This window comes from Podarcis muralis, chromosome 3, assembly GCF_964188315.1.
Source record: "Podarcis muralis chromosome 3, rPodMur119.hap1.1, whole genome shotgun sequence".
NCBI lineage: Eukaryota > Metazoa > Chordata > Lepidosauria > Squamata > Lacertidae > Podarcis > Podarcis muralis.
The window spans coordinates 57,658,036-57,678,946 of NC_135657.1; the positions used below are offsets into that span (position 1 = coordinate 57,658,036).

General features: G+C 39.2%; 1 protein-coding gene across 7 annotated transcripts in view; it reads right to left on the minus strand.

Moving 5' to 3' along the window:
• STXBP5 (syntaxin binding protein 5) overlaps nucleotides 1-20,911 on the minus strand; it is a 124,796-nt gene that overhangs the window by 81,767 nt on the left and 22,118 nt on the right. For all 7 annotated transcript variants that reach the window (XR_013392223.1, XM_028723623.2, XM_028723619.2 and 4 more), the window contains exons 3-5: nucleotides 15,945-16,026; nucleotides 14,821-14,921; nucleotides 5,698-5,832 (exon numbers count right to left, since the gene is read on the minus strand). Coding sequence is in view for 6 of the 7 variants with exons in the window: in XM_028723623.2 (XP_028579456.1) it covers nucleotides 5,698-5,832; nucleotides 14,821-14,921; nucleotides 15,945-16,026 (318 nt within the window). In the remaining variant the exon portion in view is untranslated. The remainder of the gene's footprint in view (nucleotides 1-5,697; nucleotides 5,833-14,820; nucleotides 14,922-15,944; nucleotides 16,027-20,911) is intronic.

Here is a 20,911-nt window from a genome sequence, read left to right on the forward strand (position 1 = left end):
ACAAGTCACACATTAGGTGCTGATCTAGCACTTACTAGATCTAGATCTACCTACTCAAGTTAGGTGGTAAAGATGTGAGAGCACACATGACTGAATTCTCTTCCATACAAAATTTCTCTCAGACAAGTGAGAAGAGCTGTAGCTTGGCATTTTGCCCAACATCTAGCTCAGTTGTCTATGTAAAGGAAACGCCTTGCATGCTGAAACATTCAGCTCCATAAATGCAGCAGTACAAACCAGACACAGCTCTGCTACTTGAGTGAGATCTTGACTGTATTTTCCAAACTAAAATTAAACCAATAACCAGGTGACCCTCCCAATTAGAAATGCTAAATATGTGCTCTATTAAATTGCCACCAGGAAACCAGTCTCACAGTACAATTATTGCCATGTCTACTCAGAAGCAAGCCTCACCGAGCCCAACGCAACTCATTTCCAGGTAAGAATCAATATTTTCTGGGGGAGTTTCTTCAGGAAACATGCAAAGCAACATCGCCTAAGAGGGTCTAGCAGCTGATGTGCTATGCTTTCACGACAATTCAGGCTGATACCAACTATGAAAATCTTCCCCTGCCCCCAGACAAATGCATGCATGAATGAAACAGACTAAAGCAATTAAGTCACACTTTTATCTTCTACCCAGTCAGGGCATAGATAATTATTGATTATAATCAATATCTACTGGAATAATCAAACTTGAACAATAAAGGGCAACTTAGCCTAAAACTTGGGGGGAAATGAACTATTGGTTATGCAGTATTGTTGCATTAATCAGATCACTAATCAAACTTTCTCCCCTTCAGGCCCTCCCCCCAATCAGCTCCAGAGGGTTGAAGGCGACACCAGAGCAGATTTTGGGAGTGGAACCTCAGTGGTTCAGCACTGGATACCACAAAATAAAAACCTCCACAATAAGACTGCTGGCTCCTAATACATAAGCTAACATCTAGGACTTTCCCCCCTTTAGCTCCATTTTTTTCCTTGTTCCCTTCACCTGTAGCAAAATCAAACAAATTTACTTATTACACCAAGAAAGGAATCAAAGGATTCAAGAAACTGAACAAAAGACACTGGCTTCAGGTGATAATGCACATCAATATGAAATTATGGAATAGGCTTCCTAAGTGGAGGACTTCCTGTGGAGAATGGAGGAGTAGGAACAGTCATCAAAACCTTACGAACAAAATTATTGGGAAGACAATACTACCAATGAAAGGGTGTTAAATTACACCTGAATAAGCTACTTTTAAAGTCCTTCAGTGTTTTCACAAATTGCTGTAAAATCTAATTTAAGGGTGGCACGGTGTGTGGGTTGTCTTTAAAAACTGGCAAGATAATGGCCCCGGTCCAGTGACCGAGACAATACATATTGTTGACAGAGTTCACCGTTCTGAGTCCCAACATATCAACTTGGCTCAAAAGTCTCCATTTTGTCTGGAAAGGTCTAACAAATTAGAAGTATATTTTTCAGTTCCCACATTATACCAAATGGAAAAGAATACCCCAGCCCTCTACATGCTGGCCTGGGAACTCACAGGTTTAGGAAAAGCAAATGCAAACTTTTATCTTCCTCGACTTCCTAATTCAATCAAGACAGCACTATCAACTGGCTACTAACAGGATATTCAAAAATCTTCTTTGTTCACTGATAAATCATCTTTCCATGACTACCTTAGTCTTTCATATTCTTCATTTCTAATATAGTTTAGTTTGGTTTCAAGAGAGCAGCCAGTGTGGTGTAGTGGTTAAGAGCGGTAGACTCGTAATCTGGGGAACCGGGTTCGCGTCTCCGCTCCTCCACATGCAGCTGCTGGGTGACCTTGGGCCAGTCACACTTCTCTGAAGTCTCTCAGCCCCACTCACCTCACAGAGTGTTTGTTGTGGGGGAGGAAGGGAAAGGAGAATGTTAACCGCTTTGAGACTCCTTCAGGTAGTGATAAAGCGGGATATCAAATCCAAACTAGGATAAACTCAGTCTAACTGAACCCTGGAATTCCTGGTTTTGGGTGCCTGCCTCTGACACTAAATTCTTCTTGGGCTTACTACTGTCCCTTCTCATTCCCCTCCTTGTCTGGTCTGGTCTGCAAAAGTTAACCTATAAATTGCCTTTGGTTTTACTCTCCCTTAGTAGACCTTTTTAAAGGGACGCAGGTGGCGCTGTGGGTTAAAGCCTCAGCGCCTAGGGCTTGCCGATCGAAAGGTCGGCGGTTCGAATCCCTGCGGCGGGGTGCGCTCCCGTCATTGGGTCCCAGCGCCTGCCAACCTAGCAGTTCGAAAGCACTTCAAAGTGCAAGTAGATAAATAGGGACCGCTTACTAGCGGGAAGGTAAACGGCGTTTCCGTGTGCTGCGCTGGCTCGCCAGAGCAGCGATGTCACGCTGGCCACGTGACCCGGAAGTGTCTGCGGACAGCGCTGGCCCCCGGCCTCTTGAGTGAGATGGGCGCACAACCCTAGAGTCTGGCAAGACTGGCCCGTACGGGCAGGGGTACCTTTACCTTTACCTTTAGTAGACCTTTTTATACCCTCCAACATTTCTCCTATGAAAATAGGGATGTCCCATTCCATAATAATAATTTTACTATTATACCCTAGCCACTCTGGGTGGCTTCCAACACATATAAAAACATAATAAAACAGTAAACATTAAAAAAGCCTTCCTTATACAGGATTGCCTTCAGCTGGCTCGGGGGTCGGATAACTCCACACCCTCTAACATTTCTCCAATGAAAATAGGGACATCCTAAGGAAAAACAGAACATTCCTATATGAAATCAGAAACCGGGACGGCTTCTCTAAATCAGGGATGTCCCTGGAAAATACGGACACATGGAAGGTCCGCCTTTTCTGTTGAAGCTCTGATACAATCTCTGTTGTTCCCTTCCCAAGTACCTTTTAAAGGCACCCCACTACCAACAGAAGGGGTGTCAAAAATTAAACTGCAGTCTAACACTTCTTTGGGTGATTTAAAGTAAATTGGAAATATTTTTTGCTTCCTGGTTGTTAAACAATGGGAAAAAGTTGAACTGCTAAAAATGATGAAAAATAGGGAAGGCAGCCAGAAGGCACAAATAATGCATTCAGTTCAGGTCTGATAATCAAACCAATTCCTCAACTCAGAATTCTTTAATTCTAACTGAATATCTTGTATGTATTGGGCTACAGTTAGTTAGTTGTTTTTTTTACAAGAACCTTGAGATCCACTAAGAAAGCCTGAAATGTCATCTCTGAACTAGAATAAAAAGATATGCTCTTGTGTATTCTGAAAACATGCTAGTTTCTGGGCCAACTCCAATGTACTGACAGCAGCCTATCCTCTTGCAGATGAGAGCCTGGGACACAGGACACAATGCAGAGCCTCCCTCACCCAGTCCTACAGTCATATTTTCTCTTCACAACTGGTGTTCCCGAATACCATTTTTTTCTGAACAGTAAGTTTCAAAGACATACAGAAACATGTCCCAAGCGAGTCTGATAAAAATACACTTACTAAGATAGGCAGCAACATGAATCAGTCTCAACTCACTTGCTCTTCAATAACTTTTTGTTTTAAAAATTACATGATAAGTGAGTTTAGTTAAATAAACAAAATGAAGCTTAGAATTACATTTGTTTTATTTCTTTTTAGTTACTGTTTACTTTATCTTTTGAATATTTTTAAATACTTGTTCTAAAGTGTTTTTATCAATAAATTTAACCTTTTATTTTATATTTTTGTAAAGCACTTAGCAGTTGTATGCAATCAAGTGGTATATGGAGTTTATTAAAAATAAGTAAGGAAACATGAAACAAATGTGAGTCAAACTCAGGAGATATTTATTATCATATATGAAACTAAAGTGGAAGAGAAGTTTGAGAAACTATGCTTAATCATAAAATGCAGCCTGTTCTATACTTCCTCCCTTTAAACTAGATTGCATTTTACTGTTGCACACAAACGCATGCACTCACAAAAAAAAAACAATAACAGAAAAAAGAAAAACTAATAATACAGAGTTGCAGTATAAAATAAGAACAGCAAACCAGTATACCAAATTACAATCATACTTCACTAAATATCAAAAGAATGAGAATAATGGAGCTGGAGGGGTATGGGTAGATCCCTTCCAGTTAATATATTCAAGGGAAACCAATCTGCATAATTTCTGAGACACTCAACAAATATATACTCTGTGTGTGTGTGTGTGTGTGTGTGTGTGTGTGTGCGCGCGCGCACGCGTGCTTCAAACACTATCAGTGCTTTTTTTAATAAAAAAAAACTTCAAGGGATCCCATTATGTACTGAATATATTCTTATCTAAATAACATACCAAATGTTTAAAATATTACTTTGCTGGCATGCTGAAACTAGGATCCTGGCCAGGGTTCAACTAACAAGTCCTGCTAGCAGAAGCTTGCACAAGGACTTCCACCAGTTCAATGGGTCTTCCTCATCTCCTTTTCCCGCACCACCCCAAACTGGCTTGGGGGGCATGAGACCTCCTTCCACCCTGAACAGCAGGTGGAGGGAGGACAGAGTGGCTCTTTCCATCTGGCAAGCTAAAAAGGTGATGGAATGATTGCCATAGTGTTACGTCGAATTCCTCTGTGTTCTACATCATATGACGAAGGCTGTAATCCTACAGCTGGCTACACTATGGATCACATGCATGATCCAATGAATGCAGAGAGACATACTATTTCTGAATAAACCCATAGGATAGCAATGTGCCACACATTCTAACAGTAGGAGTATTATTTTCCAAGGAAATTTCTACCACTTTAGCCAACATAGGGAGATAGCCAGTTAATAATAATAATAATAATAATAATAATAATAATAAATTTTATTTATATCCCGCCCTCCCTAGCCGAAGCTGGGCTCAGGGCGGCTAACAACAATCAAAATAGTCCAACATTCTAAAAACATTCATTATAAAATTAATTAAATCAAATTAAAATCAAATTAATGGCAACCATCAAGCAGAATTCTGTGCAGATTGCCAGAGGAGGGGGTCAGGCTGCGCCCTGACCAAAGGCCTGGTGGAACAGCTCTGTCTTGCAGGCCCTGCGGAAGGATGTCAGGTCCTGCAGGGCCCTAGTCTCTTGTGACAGAGCGTTCCACCAGATTGGAGCCGCGGCCGAGAAAGCCCTGGCTCTAGTTGAGGCCAGCCTAACCTCTCTGTGGCCTGGGATCTTTAGGATGTTTTTATTTGCAGACCGTAAATTTCTCTGTGGGACATACCAGGAGAGGCGGTCCCGTAGGTACGAGGGTCCTAGGCCGTATAGGGCTTTAAAGGTTAAAACCAGCACCTTAAACCTGATCCTGTACTCCACCGGGAGCCAGTGCAGCTGGTATAGTACCGGATGGATATGATCTCGCAGCGAAGACCCCATAAGGAGTCTCGCCGCGGCATTCTGCACCCGCTGGAGTTTCTGGGTCAGTCTCAAGGGCAGCCCCACGTAGAGCGAGTCACTGAGTAGATCCATGGACACCAATGCTTTTCGTTATTTAAATTCATTTTATTTCAGTTTGTTTGCACTGAGTATGACTAATGCTGGATATCATACATATACACATAACAGGTCAGAAACCAGGGCTTCACAACCAAAAAAAGAAACACATCTACATTTTGTGTGCTGTGTCAATTGAGAATATAGTTGCCAAAAAGAATGATACCCAAATAAATTACATTTATTTTCAAGTACACCATACTCACAGTTCAATGGCTTTATTCCACATGATGACATAGCCTGAGAGAGAGAAGGACTCCACATTTACAATGTGTATATTTCCTCTTTCAGTGCCCACATACAGCCATTTACTCTGGAACGGCATATGGCAAAATGTTATCCTGAAAGACAAAACATAAAAAATTGAATTAAAAAATGCACCTTATCTAAACCCTAAAATTGACGATAAATATCAAGGAAGGCATGCTATTGCACTTCATGTCTAGAGTTTATGCTCACAAAAGCTTGTTTAATTCACACCCAGGTAAATAAAATTTTCTCTAACTTAGGTCTCTGCTTTTCAATAACAGATCATTAGTTCTCAACCGTATCTCCAACACAGTTTTATGAATGTGTCGTTCTGTTAACACATGCAACGGGAACACTAGCTGCCCATCTGCAACACATATAGAATGCTAGGTCTCTATGCCTTTAAAATGGGGTGAAATGGAGAACTGTTCCTATACAAACATGAGAAATAACAAATGAAACAACTTAGAAAATCCATGATGAATGATTCTGCAAGAGTATACAAGACATTTCTGCTCTCACAAAAAAATCAGAGCAAAAGACAACCACTTAGCCGAGACAGAATCTCTTTATTTTACTTCAATAATGGAGAATATTTGTAGAATAGACTCATTCCATAAAAAAAAATCTGAAGTGCCCACTATTCTGAATTTGTTTCAAAGATCTGCTGTGCAACAGTAATTTCATCCATAGCCACTCTCGATTTAGGTCAGAGGATATCTGTAAGGCACACGGATCCACATTTCTCACAACTTTCTAATTTATTGTCAAGTACTGAGAGCAAACTACTATCCAAGATCTTCACTTTCTCCTTCCTTAAAAGCTGCAGTTTTGTCAAATAGCATTCTATAGAGAATGTAATTTATAATTGCAATAAAGGGCATCACAGACTTTGTAGCTGGGTACATAAAAATGACATTATTTTGGGACGTGAGAATCTATGACGTGAGAACCACCATCAAATCCAGACCCTTACTAGGGAAAGCTCTAGGGCTGGAGGTCCTCTAGGGGGGAGAGGTTGTGGGGAGAGGGGAGGGCTTTGGATACAGGGAAGGATATTATCTCTCTCAACCCCCCACCGACACACACCCTTTCGCTCCCTACCAGTATAGCATGGATGGTGTGATAGCCATGAAGGTTCCCATGGCCCATTGAAGACACCTGCATTGGTAGACCTTGTCCATCTGCAGAAAAGGAGGAAGACAATATCCAGGGGCACAGGAGAATATCCTAAAATGCTTAATAGTAAGTAGAACTCACATACTGTTTACTATTGTTTATTTATCATCTTCAGAAGAAAAGCTTGATCTTGTCTTGGTATTTCGGGACATGGCCCAGACTAACAAAATAGAGTACACCTAAAGTGGAAGTGCTATAGCAGAGCCATAATCCAAGTAAACATTGCTAAACACCTACTGAATCTAAGCACAATTTGCATAATGGCTTACATAAATGTCTTAATAGTTAAGGAAGGTCACTTGAGAGGCAATTTGCAGATACTTGCAAAGGATTTCCTTTGCTAGTTGTAGGCCATATGTCTCCTCTGATAAAACTGTCAAAGCTACTTAAGCAAAACCTTTATCATGATTTGTAAAACTTAGCGTAGTGTGTAACAATTAAACAAACTTGCACTGTTCCCAAAAAGTTCATTGTAAAAATCTCAAATACTGATGCTTCAAGTGAAAAGCCAATTCACTCTTTTTCTAATTCATTATTTTAATCCAAGGTTTTTAATTTGCCAAAAGAGTTGTACTAATTTATATCTGTGTCAAGCTATTTATTTCAGCCATACTGTTTTTGTTTTTATTTGCTATTTAACTGGTTATTTAATGATGTATGCCACCTTGGGCAATTTTCTATTTGACAGGTGGCCTGGAAATATGGTAAATAAAAAGGTAAGGAGGAAGATTATGAAGGAGATCCACACATATGGCAGGTCTTTTTCCAAACAGCTGCCACATGATGGACTTGGCAACACAGTCTGGCCATAAAGGTCGAAGCTACCCAAGGCCTGCTGAAATAAAATGGCTAAAATCTGTTAATTTTGACACAGACTCTTCCTGGAGCATATTCATCAAGAAATAAACAGGAAATAAAACCTGAGAAAACAGATATCTCTTTCCCTTTTCCCAGACAAATTATACAGCTGGGATGTCAGAATCCTGCTATACAAATATCCCAAGTAATCCTGTGGATGCAATTCCATGGAGATTGCAATGTCTGCTTCAGCACATCCACATTTACTACTGCTCCTTCCCATTGGTGATTCATGCAACTGCAATGGTTTAGAAATGTGTAGTTGTGTCCATAGCTGTACAAGGCAAGACATTACTTTTTCCACACAGCTGCTTTGCATAGAGCAATATTGCCAGCTTCTAGGTAGCAACAATGTAAAAGGTACTGACAAACAAATCTGCTTTAGTTCTATAACCAAAATGCAGGCATTCACCTTGTTGTGTCACTTAAAGGTTTGCACAGTCCAAATGTTCTACAACCACCATTTATGTGCTCCCCACAATAAATGCTGCTGAGGTGACTATGCAAGGGCCTGATGAAATTAGGAGATTAACCATCCTATGATTTCTTAATATGTATTTTGTTCCAGTACATTCAATGCCATCTGGAAGACTAGCCACCCAGGGATTCAAGACAACAGAAAAAACAGAAACGCATTACACTTTTTGTCTAGGTATGCCTAGACAAATTATCTACTATTGGCCAGGCAGATAGGAAAGAAATTAAAGACTTCTTTTGGAAGAAAATTTAGAAATTAAGACTTCTTTTGGAAGAAATGACACGGCATCGCATCTTTAGGAAGCTCGAGAATTTCTTGAAAGGCGACAATGGAACAAGGGTGCAAGGCTATGCCTTATGTTTGGGCATTGCTACATCTATTTTGTGGAATTTTCTCCCTCTGGCATATATCTATGATGCTATGCCTTAGACCAGAAGTTCCCAAACTGTGGTCTGCATAACATTTATTTAGATGGTCTGGTATATCCATACAAAGTATTCCTATTGGTTTTTTATTTTATTTCTTCTATTATTTGTTATGTTGTTATCTTATTGTAATACAAATTGAACTGCACTGTCAAAGGTATGAAAAGGTAACAGAGCTCCAAAAGATTCAACAAGGTCTACTCCCAATAGTTCCCTGTTTAGATTACCCACTACAGTAAACATGGATTTCCTTTTCAGGCCTAAAACTGGACTAAATGGACAATTTGTATCCACCCAGCACTGAAATGGCACCTTATCTAGAAATTCAACAGAGACACAGCCTCATGGAAACAAATAGTGAAAACTATGGTTTAGTGAGATTTCTGAATGGACACACCAGAAAACTAACCAGGCTCCAAGAGGTACATTTAAGAGGGAAAAGGCTAGTTTGGAACATGAAGCATTATTTTATTGAATGCACTTTAATATAGACAAGAGCTTGCACTTAATGTTTTAAATTTAACATTAAGCCATTATGTTAATAACTTATGGAAGTGCCTGGTACATAGTAAAGAGTATTTTAATTGATTTATTAAAAATGCATAGTCAAGCATTTATGATGCATCTTTTTAAAAATCCATGTACAGTGTTAGTTAATGGAAAATACTGTAAACTAGGTCACAATTGCACCTTTTTCTTCAGCATTCTTCCTTCATATCAGTTCACTAATGTTTCTTTAGAGTACTAAAAGTATAACAAAAGTTGCACTATTTAGCTAATTCTTCAGGACATTAAAGTGTTCAGAAGAAACTAAATTAAAGGATATTCTCACATTCTTCGTTAGGAAGGAAAACATAATCTCTGAGTTAAGAGAATGAAGTTGCCACACTGTTTAATTTTGGCAATAAGTTCCATGCTCTGTTCAACAGAGAAAAAAGCAAAGAGACAACAGAAGCCTCTAATCTTATCCTTTCTTAGTGACATGAAAAAACAAGGCTTCTCTCAAGGAAAAATGTTTAGGCGTCTGTTTGGTAGACTTTTCACCCTAAAATTTTAGCTCTTCTTGTAAATTGGTTTGCTACACTTCCTAAATTGCTAGTAATCAAGTGTTACATTTTATCTATGTTACTAGTGTAGAATATTGGTTTACCATGACAAATTCATTTTCTGCAAGGGATAAAGGAGGCCCTTGGATGGGCTGTCCCCCCCCCCCCCCCACTTTCTACACTAGGCAGGCAAGATTATAAAAACTGCCGGCATTTAGTCTGAGTGGGCTTGGTTTGTAAGTGCCGAAGCTAACAGAATAGCACCCCAAGAATAACAAGGCAAAAATAAAAACAGAACAAAGTACAGTGGTACCTCGGGTTAACAACTTAATTCGTTCTGGAGGTCTGTTCTTAACCTGAAACTGTTCTTAACCTGAGATACCACTTTAGCTAATGGAGCCGCTGTGGCGCCGCACAATTTCTGTTCTCATCCTGAAGCAAAGTTCTTAACCCGAGGTACTATTTCTGGGTTAGTGGAGTCTGTAACCTGAAGCGCCTGTAACCTGAAGGGTCTGTATCCCGAGGTACCACTGTAGTAATAGAAACAAAAAAACCCATAAGGGGTGAAGAATAGCCCTTGGAGCTCCCTGTCTTGCAAGTGACTGCATTGTATTGTACTGGCAACAGCACTTCTCCCCACTGCAGTGACACCAATCACAGGGTGGCTCAGATCCCTTCCATTCCCAGCTGAAAATGAACTTCTCACAGTAAGTCCATATTTTTGCAGTGGAGGAGGAATATACCAAAGCAATCTCCAGTCAGGTAGGTATGCTGTAGCCTGGAAACTACTTACAAACTATGTGTTACAATACACACCAGTCAAAAGATGCTTCAGCAGATGTATACACATTTTTAGCTTGTGGCTGCTCTGCAAATGTCCCACAACTGAATGTCCCACAACCGAACATTAGACCCAAAGGCAGAAGAGGAAGAAGCACTTTTTTGTATAATTGGCAGCAACCCTACCAGGCACAGCAGCAGCAGAAACATCATATCACTTGGAGGTACACCTTAATCCATGATAACTACATAGCCAACAAAACCTTATTTCCCATTGTATTGGGCTGGACAGAAACAAGCGGGTAATCTATTGACTAAAGTCTCTTATATGCTTAAGCTATTTGTGTAAGGCCCAGCCGATATCTTTTTTTTTTTTAATAAAATTTTTATTTGGTTTTCTGGTTTTATAAAGACAAAACATACACAAAGAAAAAAAATAAAAAAGAAAAAAAAAGAAAAAAGAAAAAGACAAAGACAAAAACATGTATAAAATCAACCAATCCCCGTTTCATAAACTTGTTCCCTGACTTCCCCCCACCTCCCCTCGTGCATCCCAGTTTCAAGATTATATCAGCAAGTTGGTTTTCTCCTCTTAACAATGTTATTCATCACCTTATTTTGTAATAAAAATTAATTTTCCTAAGTTGGACTTAAGTTCTCTTCCATCGATTTTCATTTTATCTTAATTAAAAGTCATATTAACCAAACCTAAAAGTCTTAAGAGTTTTTAAGAGTCTCTTCTTCCCTCCCTCCCATCCCCGGTTTTTGTCCCTTCCCAATAAAAGTCCAAGATCGAGTTTCTCAGCCTGGGTTCCTCACGTCCGAGGCTTTCAAATCCCTCTCAGTCCCTCTCCGCCTGTCCCGTTGGTAGTCCTTTATGTCAATCATCAAGTCTGGGAAAAGTTCTTTCACCATCAAAGTGTTTCCTCTTCCCACAAGAGGGTTCAAAGGTAACTGCTGAAGAATTTCCACAAAGTCTATCTCTTCAAGGTCAAAGTCCCAACGGAGGCCCCAAGCAAGGCCCAGCCGATATCTAGGAAGTGCCACTTATGTTCCTTGGGAAGTGTGAGCTCCAGACAGCACCAGCTCTATGGGAAATAAATGAATTTACCTTGGACATATATGCTGAGCAATGCAAAGCACCACTGAGTCCTCAAGAAAGATACACAATTCCATAAGTGCTGAGGGTGCCCTCAAGCTCAGATCCCCCAAGGACTGATGTTACTGACACCAGAAAAGAGCACCTTTCAGCTCAACCACTTCAGAGGCACTGTGCACATGTGTTCAAAGGGTGCTTTCATCAGGAACTTAATGAAGACCCCAGGTGGGATAGCAATGAACTGGAGATGGCTTAAGCAAAGCCTTCCCCTGTGAGAAGCACTCAGTGTAGGAGTGGCAATCCAGGGATGCTCGAGCAGCACAAGACAGAGCAGAGCATAATACTACGACTATCCACTTCAGGGTGTTTGGAGGCAACCCCTGATCCAAGTATGACTGCAGAAACACAGGCATCCCTTCACAAACCCTTACATGTTACCTAACGAATGCAATATCTTCAAGTTCTACAGTATACGCCAGAAAGGTAACCACTACATTATTGTTACCCCTTCATGGATCACTGCCTTGTCATGGTGAAAGGGCTTGAATAACTCCAAGAAGCTATGAGCTATGCCGTGCAGGGCCACCCAAGATGGACAGGTCATAGCTGAGAGTTTAGACTAAATGTGATCCACCTCGAGAAGGAACTGGCAAACCACTACAGTATTTTGCCAAGAAAACTCCATGGACATAAAAAAGAGCTTCGAGAAGAAAGTGATAGTTTCCAAGGCATGCTCTGATTCATGGGGTTATGGAGAGTCGATCACGACTAAGATGACTAAACAACAACAACACTATTGTTGTAGCCTTAACATTCTAGGCCCCTTCTTTCTATTGCCAGAAGAGTCACAATCACCCTAGATCTGTGTGGACTGTGTTCCTAACCAAGAAGATCTCTAGGCACTGAAAGAGCTCACCATCTTTCCTAAATTATTACAACCAGTTTGGACTGTGTGGAACCAGAACACAACAACAAACACCATCTCTGTTCCTCTCTACCTCTAGATGATTGAATATGCCCACAGTCTCTGACTAAAAAGCATTCTGGTGAATTTTATAATCAACGTATGTGAAATCAGGCTGAGAGGACAGAGATCAAGTTGGTTATTCATGCCCTTGTGGGTGCACCAACTGTACAAGATCCTATCTTCTGCAATCAACGCAAAACCTTCAGTTGTCCCTGCCAATGGTGAACAGAACCTGACAAATAATCTTACTACTTTAGTATTGATAAAAGGAAATAAAAGGAACTGCATTTGCTGACAGCAAAACAGTTACAGCTGCGTTTTTAAGGGTTATTGTTGTTGTTTACAATTAAAGTAAATACAATCAGACCAAACTTAAAGGGAGAAGGGAGTGGAAGAAAAGTGGGGGGTATAAGCTCTCGCAGAGCTGGGCATGTTGTTTATGCAAACAATTCTAAATATGGATCCCAAATGTCTGAGTGTTTCTTGTATTCATGTCACCTATGGATGGTAACATTTTAATATGTTGATGGAGTAGGTAAATCTTCTGACTACTGAGCAATGGGCGGGGAGACATATGTTTTTTCCAGTATTTTGGCCACCAACAAGGCACATGAAATCCAATTACGTTCCCCAAGGCCCACAGTGCTGGCATATAATTGAGCCTCATTATTATTAATTTTTACTTCTGCAAATGTTGAGGTTCTCAAGTCTGGCAATACCTTTGTATGTGGGTGGAGCTATTTGGGAGATAAAAGATTCACACATTTTGGAGATGTACAGATAAGCCAAGTGTATTCATAAAAATCCACTACAGGATAAGACTACATTTATTTCATTATGTATTTATAGAGGTGTGTATGGATTCTGCACAAGCTTGGGAAAATGTGGTAGTGGGACTAGAATACTCCTTCTTGAGCAACAAAAATGTTAACTGCCTCATAGATACAAGGATTAAAAACTTAGCACAACTGCCATGCTTATCTTGTGAGCTACTACACAAATTTCAACTGAACTGTCATGTACCAGGCATTTGACTAGCCCTCTCTCCCCAGGCTTTTAAACAATTATAAACAGGCAAGCAAACACAGGAAATTTCTTTAGTATCTGCTGGGTTAGTTGGCTCCATTTGACTTAGAGGAGAGCATATGCTGTGTAGGTCTGTTCTAGGAAGCTTCCATCCTTCACAAAAGCATATTATATATATATTTGTGCTTGCCCAACTGGTTCAAGACATTTTGCTACTCGAGGCAGCATGTTGCCTCTGATTTCTACAAAAGGCTGATTTGTGAGCATACACACAGATACACCCTATCTGTTTCTTAGTGGACTGACCAGTATTTCAAGGATTGCCTAGAATGGAATCCTCTTTTCATATGGACATAAAGAATGATATGAGATGTCCATTTTTATTAAAAAAGAAGAAGTATTGAACCAAAGGCAAGCCAGTAGCTGAGTTGCTAACAGGGAAGGGAGAAACCGAAGAGAGTAATCGACAGCCCCAGCCCTACGAAGACTTATTTCTCTTGTCTTTTAGTCAGATTTAAATAGGTGAACAACATTAAGGGTAGGAAAAGTGTGGCTGCAAAGATGGGAGACAGATGAACAGTGTCAGGAGAACCTCAAGAGTAGAAGCACTCCTCTGGTGGGACGAATGATAATGAGGTGGGAGGCACTGGAGACAGTAGAGATAACAGTATCTCCAACCCAACCCCAGCCAACACTTCACAGATGAGAACAAGGACTCTCCTGTTTGTGTATTTATGTTGGTCAGACATAGATCTAGATAGCAAAAGCTGACCCACTGCTAGGTATTTGAGATACATTTTCAAGAATGGGGCCTAAAAATGCTTCTTCGTTTCTGCTACTGAAGTTGAATTCTTAGAGGCAGAGAAGCAAGAGAATACAAAAATATAGAAAGAACTAGAAAGAAAGAAAAGTCCAATGCCCATTTTGTTATTCCTTTTCCCCCTCCCACTTCCCAGCTGGGCTGGCACCTGCTTGCTATGTAACAGTAAGCAAGCAAATGTACCATCACCATCACTTATCTTCTTATTTCTTACAGAGTCCCCACATCCTCCAAGACAATAGAAGAAGTGATTTGCAAGTAAATTGCTCATGAAGAAGTAGCAGGCTAGAGTATGGTTAGGGCACGCAGGACTGAAAGCATTTGCTGCCTCCACCCTATTGTGTGAAAAGGAGCTAAAGTTGACGTACATTGTAAAATATTACAACAACAAATAATTCTTACCTTTCTCTGTTAAATTTTAGGGAGTGCAGTATAGCAGGCCTCTTCTGACGCAAATTCCATAAATGCAAGGTATCATCAGCCAAGGCACTCACAAGGGCTCCCTTAAAAGAAAATGGAAAGCTTTGTCAAGGGAATCTGTAAATATTTTGGAATTATGGTGCTTTCAATATTTTTAAAGGGATTAGAACTGCTTCTCAAGAGTCAGTCAAGTTACATTCAAACACATTTAAAATATTCCACATATCATCGCTCAGTTTTGCAGCAGAAAATGACAATTTATACATTATTGTCATTAAAGCTAGGTAAAAAAAAAATCTGTTAGTCTTTGCTCCATTATACCAATTTGACTGTATCAGTACCGAGAGTCAGTGCTGGACAAACCAGCAAATGGTAAATTGCCCAAAAATGGGAATGGGAGCTTTCAATCATCTTCAACTTCTTCAACGGGAGAAGAATGCAAGCCCAAGGCTGTTTGCACACATAATAGCAAAAACATGGTTTGTCATTAAATTTGAATGCAGTAATTAGCATAAATAAGTTCTTAATTTTCTTAATTAAGTTTTTTAATTTTAATTTTTCAATTTTTATTGTCCAGGTAATCTGACAACTCATCATTCCAGTCAATTTAGTCGCAAGCATTTGCACTGAACAGATTGCCTTCTACTTTTAATACATACAAAATTGTATGTATCATGCCCAAAAATGGAAAGAAGAAGCAGCTCCGATGAGAGAATGGATACAAAAACTTATGGACTATGCAGAAATGGCGAAACTTACCAGAAGAGTAAGAAATCAAGATAACAAACTCTTTATAAAAGAATGGAAATGGCTTACTGAATATTTACAAACAAATTGTAAACAGATAAAGACATTTGCAGGATTATTGTAATAACCTGCAGTTTCAAAAGAATATATAATCAAAATAGATAAATAAAAGAAAAGGTTAAGTTAATTTAGAATATGCAGGAGATGATAAAAATTAATTTAAGGAACAGCAGAAAGAGGAGGAAGGAAGTCGAGGTTTGAAATGTTACAGCTATTGTTAAGCTACTGAAATGTGTATAAATGAAAGCTATAAATAAAATTATATCTTAAAAAATTGATTGTATCACAAGCTTACCAACCTCATTGATCAGAAACTGAAGCTGGATTACTGCAGCACCACTGTCATGTTGGCAGTAGCATTCAACGCCTGGCCGACCAAAACTGACATTAATTTCATTAAGGAATATTAGCTAATATAAATTTGTGTGGGAAGCAAATAATCACATCAAACTTTCTATTTACAATTATGCTAAGCAACAGCTTCTATATGTCAGTTATACCACGGTGCAACCTTTTATAGAAGCCACACTGAAAATCAGCAAGCGCTAAAGAATTTATTTCCCCATCATTTGTTTTGGACAGGAATTCTAGTTCATACTTGAAAATTTGATACTGAGCCTGGTGGCAATTTAAGCCTCATTGTCATCACTACTTATATGCTGTGAAGAATTTCTCACATAGGACCACTGTTGCAGGAATACTTAAACCACAGGAAAATGAAATGTTAAGGTGATCTTAACACATCAAAAGCTAGCTGAAAATTGCTAGATCAACACGCTGCTATCCTTTCAGTATGGAAGAACATCACCTTCCATTTCTGAAATGAAAGGCTTCTAGCTGTTGATGTAATAAATTAAATTATTTATTTTTGTTTTAAATTGTTTGTATTGTGACCAATTTGTTTTAGTTTTCTGTAAGCAAACTCAGTCTTTAGAGAGCTGGGATATAAATATTTTCAACAATAAATAAGCAAGTAAAGAGTGCCTATTCCTCCTGCATGGGTACATAAAGATGTCCTAGAAAAACCAAGGGTTAGCCTGTTTTATTGCGGCCAAATCATTTATCCGCCCACAATTCCTTCACCCTGTGTACGGAGGCCCAGCATGTGAACTTTCACCCAGGAGCCAAGTACTAAGTGGACAGCTCACTAACATTATTAATTGTTACCATTAATTTTGTCCTCTTCTACTCAGTGATTTCTCTGGTTGTTTATGAAAAGCACACTAAAACATAGCACTTTAAATCTGTAGATTTTTAATACAAAATTTACAAACAGCAGAACTGAGGCGAACTTTCAGCTGACAAGTTCTGCTAGTGCAATGGGGTTCTCCCATCTTCTCCCCCTGAAATTGGCTCTGGGGAAGATCCAGAACAGCATGTAAGAAGAGGAGAGGGGGTTGCTTTGACTATCAAGCTGACAAGCTTGTGCTGGTGGAATGAGTGCCTTACTGCTATGTTAATTCTTCCTTAAATATAAAGATGTGTTTGAATAAAATGTTTCCAAAATTTCAGTATAAAAGCCAAGGAACTCAGGCAAGCCTTCTAAAAACCTCAGTACCATCACCAAGAAGGCACTGTATCTCATTTTCAGTAGGACAGAATTTAAAAAAATGAGAAACATGCATGAAAAACTACACTCACAGTGAGCTCAAAGTACATGCCTTCTTTCTTCTCCGTTTATGTCCAAAAGGCACATTTTCAGTAAAGTACATGTTACATACAAGTGCCACAGTTGCCATTTTTTCTAACAGCAGGCAGGTATACTTAATCTTCCCTTGCCCATGATATCATCCACTCAACCCTATAGTCTGGGCAGTTCACAATTTATAATAAAAAGAAATCAACAGTAACAATCAACTACATGAAATCAATACAAACACAGCAGCACTACAAAACCATATGAAGGTAAATAAGATTTTTTTTAAAGTGTTGAAACCCTATGACAGACTGGAGATAGTTCTACAAACCAAAAACACTCATGAAAACAAGGTATTCACCTAGCATTAAAAAATCCTACTGTACATGCCAGGGAAACTTGTTTGGAGAAAGCATTCCATACCCAGAGTGCCCCACCCCAAAAGGCCCTCTCACCAAACAGCCTCCCATCACCTTATTAGGCTGGAGAGTCTCTGATGCACATCTTACAGCCCTGGTAAGCAGATAGGCAACCCTTCATGCATCCTGACCCCAAGCTATTTACAGGTATATTTTTATTTATTTCCAAAAAATAAATAAATACTGCTTGATTATGAAGTGGTTTATAAAAAGAATAAAATGATCAAATTATTGGCAGAAATAATTTAAACTACTATTTTAAACTTTCAAAAAATTAAAACCAGCAATAAACTAGAAATATATGAGTACTCTAGAAACCTGCATAGGCTTGTTTAAACAAAAATGTTTTATAGAAGCACAGTGACGGCACATGCCTGATAACAATATAAAATATTAATACCAGTACTTTGAAATGGGCCTGGAAGTGGACTGGAAGCCAGTACAGATCACAAAGGACTAGAGTGATGTACTGATACCTATCAGCCAGCAATAATAATACTGCTGCTCTACTGTGGGCCAGCTGAAAATTCCAGACTATTTTCAAAGGCACATATAATGCATTGCAGTAATTGAACTGGAAGGTTACACAGGCCATGGATAATTGTCCAGTCTCAAAGTTAATCCTCCCAAAGTGGCTTTTAAGGCCAGAAATAAAGAAATAAAAATGAAAGTGTATTGGGCTACTGTCACGCACATGTGTGTATGTGTAGGAATATTTTGTCTGGTTCCAGGTTTTGAAATTTAATATTGGAACAAGCCCTGAACACTGTGACCACAGTGGAAGGGATAAATACAAACTTCCTTAAACAAATCAGTCAAATCTTTTATAATCAGTGCTGAATTTACGAATGGGCTGAGTAGGCTGCAGCCCAGGGACTCATAATCTAGGAGGACCTTGGCCTCTTGCCATTTTTTATTTTAATAAAACAGGCATTTTTTACTATCTAGGTGCAGTTGCTTAGTAACTTTAAACATGTGCCGTATGAGTCTGTATATACAGTTATGCAACTGTATAACAGTTACACAAGTGAGCACTTACTGTTTAGTAAAATCCATGGAGGTTTTAAAGCTACTCAGAATCAAATGTTAAAGTCAGCAATGAAGCAATACAATGGTACCTCTGGTTGCGAACGGGATCCATTCCGGAGGCCCATTCACAACATGAAAAGAATGCAACCCGCAGTGGTGCGTCTGCTCATGTGCGGGTTGCAATTTGCCGCTTCTGTGTATGCGCAAGCGGTGAAACCCGGAAGTAGCCCTTTCCGGTACTTCCAGGTCACCGCGGGATGTAACCTGAAAGAACGTAACATGAAGCGGACGTAACATGAGGTATGACTGTACAAGTGTTCAGATCACTCTCTATCGATATAGCATGCATTCTAAGAACAAGTGAGGATTCTTTTATATGATTGTGGATCACAATAATTTTGACTTTTTGTGAAAATGATACTGAGTAAGCAATATGAAAGTGGTTGTAGTAAATGAAAAGTGACGAAAAGAAGGAAATACTCAAATGTTTAAAGCCAATCATGTCATATGATTTTATACAGCAGGCAGAAACATCCCGACATAATCCCTCACATTCAGAACAATTTTGTTTACAAAGAGAAGAATATCAAGTAGACTACACAGCAGTCTGAAGAACAACCAGTTTATATACAGAACGCAACCTTCCAAGAACTTCGAGAACTGTTGTCGGTAACTACCATTACAAATACCGATACTTCTGGACAAAGTGACAAGGAAGTGACAGGACCTACAGCCAAAGAATTAACACAAGGTGCTGAAGGAACAAGCCATGAGATAATTATGCCAAAAAAAAAAAAAAGCAGTTCAAGCTCATTAAAGCATCTTAAAGAATTGGAAACAAAGCAAATTATTTCAGTGAAAACACTAACATTGCAGACATAAAAATACCAACTGTTCATGCCACTAGTGATTTTCAGAAATAATGATGTAGGTTTATGGACCACATTGAATAACAAGGAAGTATTGTTCTGGATTGATAAAGGTCTAATGTAATATCAACACTGAGGCAGCCCTTTTACCAATTTGAAGCAAACATACAAGAACCAAGCCCAGTTCTGCTCTAAGAATTCATTCTATTCCACCAAAGTAAATGGAGAAACCTATCCTCAAGAGTGGCTAGTGCATTCTCCCAGAAAATCTACGGTTTTGTGTGCACACTTTCCCCTAACCAAACTACCTCAGCTACAGCTTTACCTTGTACTGAATTTGATGATTGGCATCACACTTATCTTGCTCAAATCCATGCAAACTATAAAATTGTAGAAACTCCATGCTAACATACTTAACAAGAAAGCATAGTCAAACACTCACATCAAAACTCAAAGTGCAGATCAGAGTAGGATTACCGGAGGCACGTACTTTAGAGCATGTTGTTGCAGTGATTTCCCTCTCAGCAGAAAATGACTTGGCATTTAGCAGAGATAATGAAACATTTGCTTCACCAAACAATGATAACTTTCTGTGATTGTTTGAATTAATTGCCGAATTTGATCCCTTCCTGTGTGCTCACATAAATCAGTATGGAGGTAAAGACTCTAGTCAGTCATTGTACCTATCCAAAACCATATGTGAGTTGATGGCTAATAGATTTCGAGAAGCTATACTGAACAACATCAGGCAGGCAGGTTATTTTAGTTTATCAGTTGATTCATCCCCTGATGCTTCCCATGTTGATCAACTTACTGTCATTGTTAGATATGTTTCTCCTAGTAATTGATTACCAGTCAAATGTTTTCTGAGGTTTTTTGAACTGAAAAATCACACCGGTGAAAGTATGGCTGAGCAGATTCTGAATTTCTTGAAATAAATTTCAGTAAATGTAGAGGACACTCATATGACAATCCAGCCAATATGGCTGGAAAGTAAAATGTCATTCACCAAAAAATTATGGAAAGGAACAAGTTTGCAAATTTTATTCCATGCGTTGCACATTCCCTAAATCTAGCTGGATGAACCGAAGTTGACTTGTGCCTGGATGCAGTGAAGTTTTTTACCACGATAAATGAGCATTATTTATTTTTCTTTGCTTCTACAAAAAGATGGGAAGTGCTAAAAAATTATTGACTCTTGCATCAAAAGTTCCTAAACATTTATCAGACACAAGATGGGAGGCTCACACCAAAGCTACTACAGCTATTAGCAAAAGTCATATTTACATTGTTGAAACCCTCAGTCTTATTTA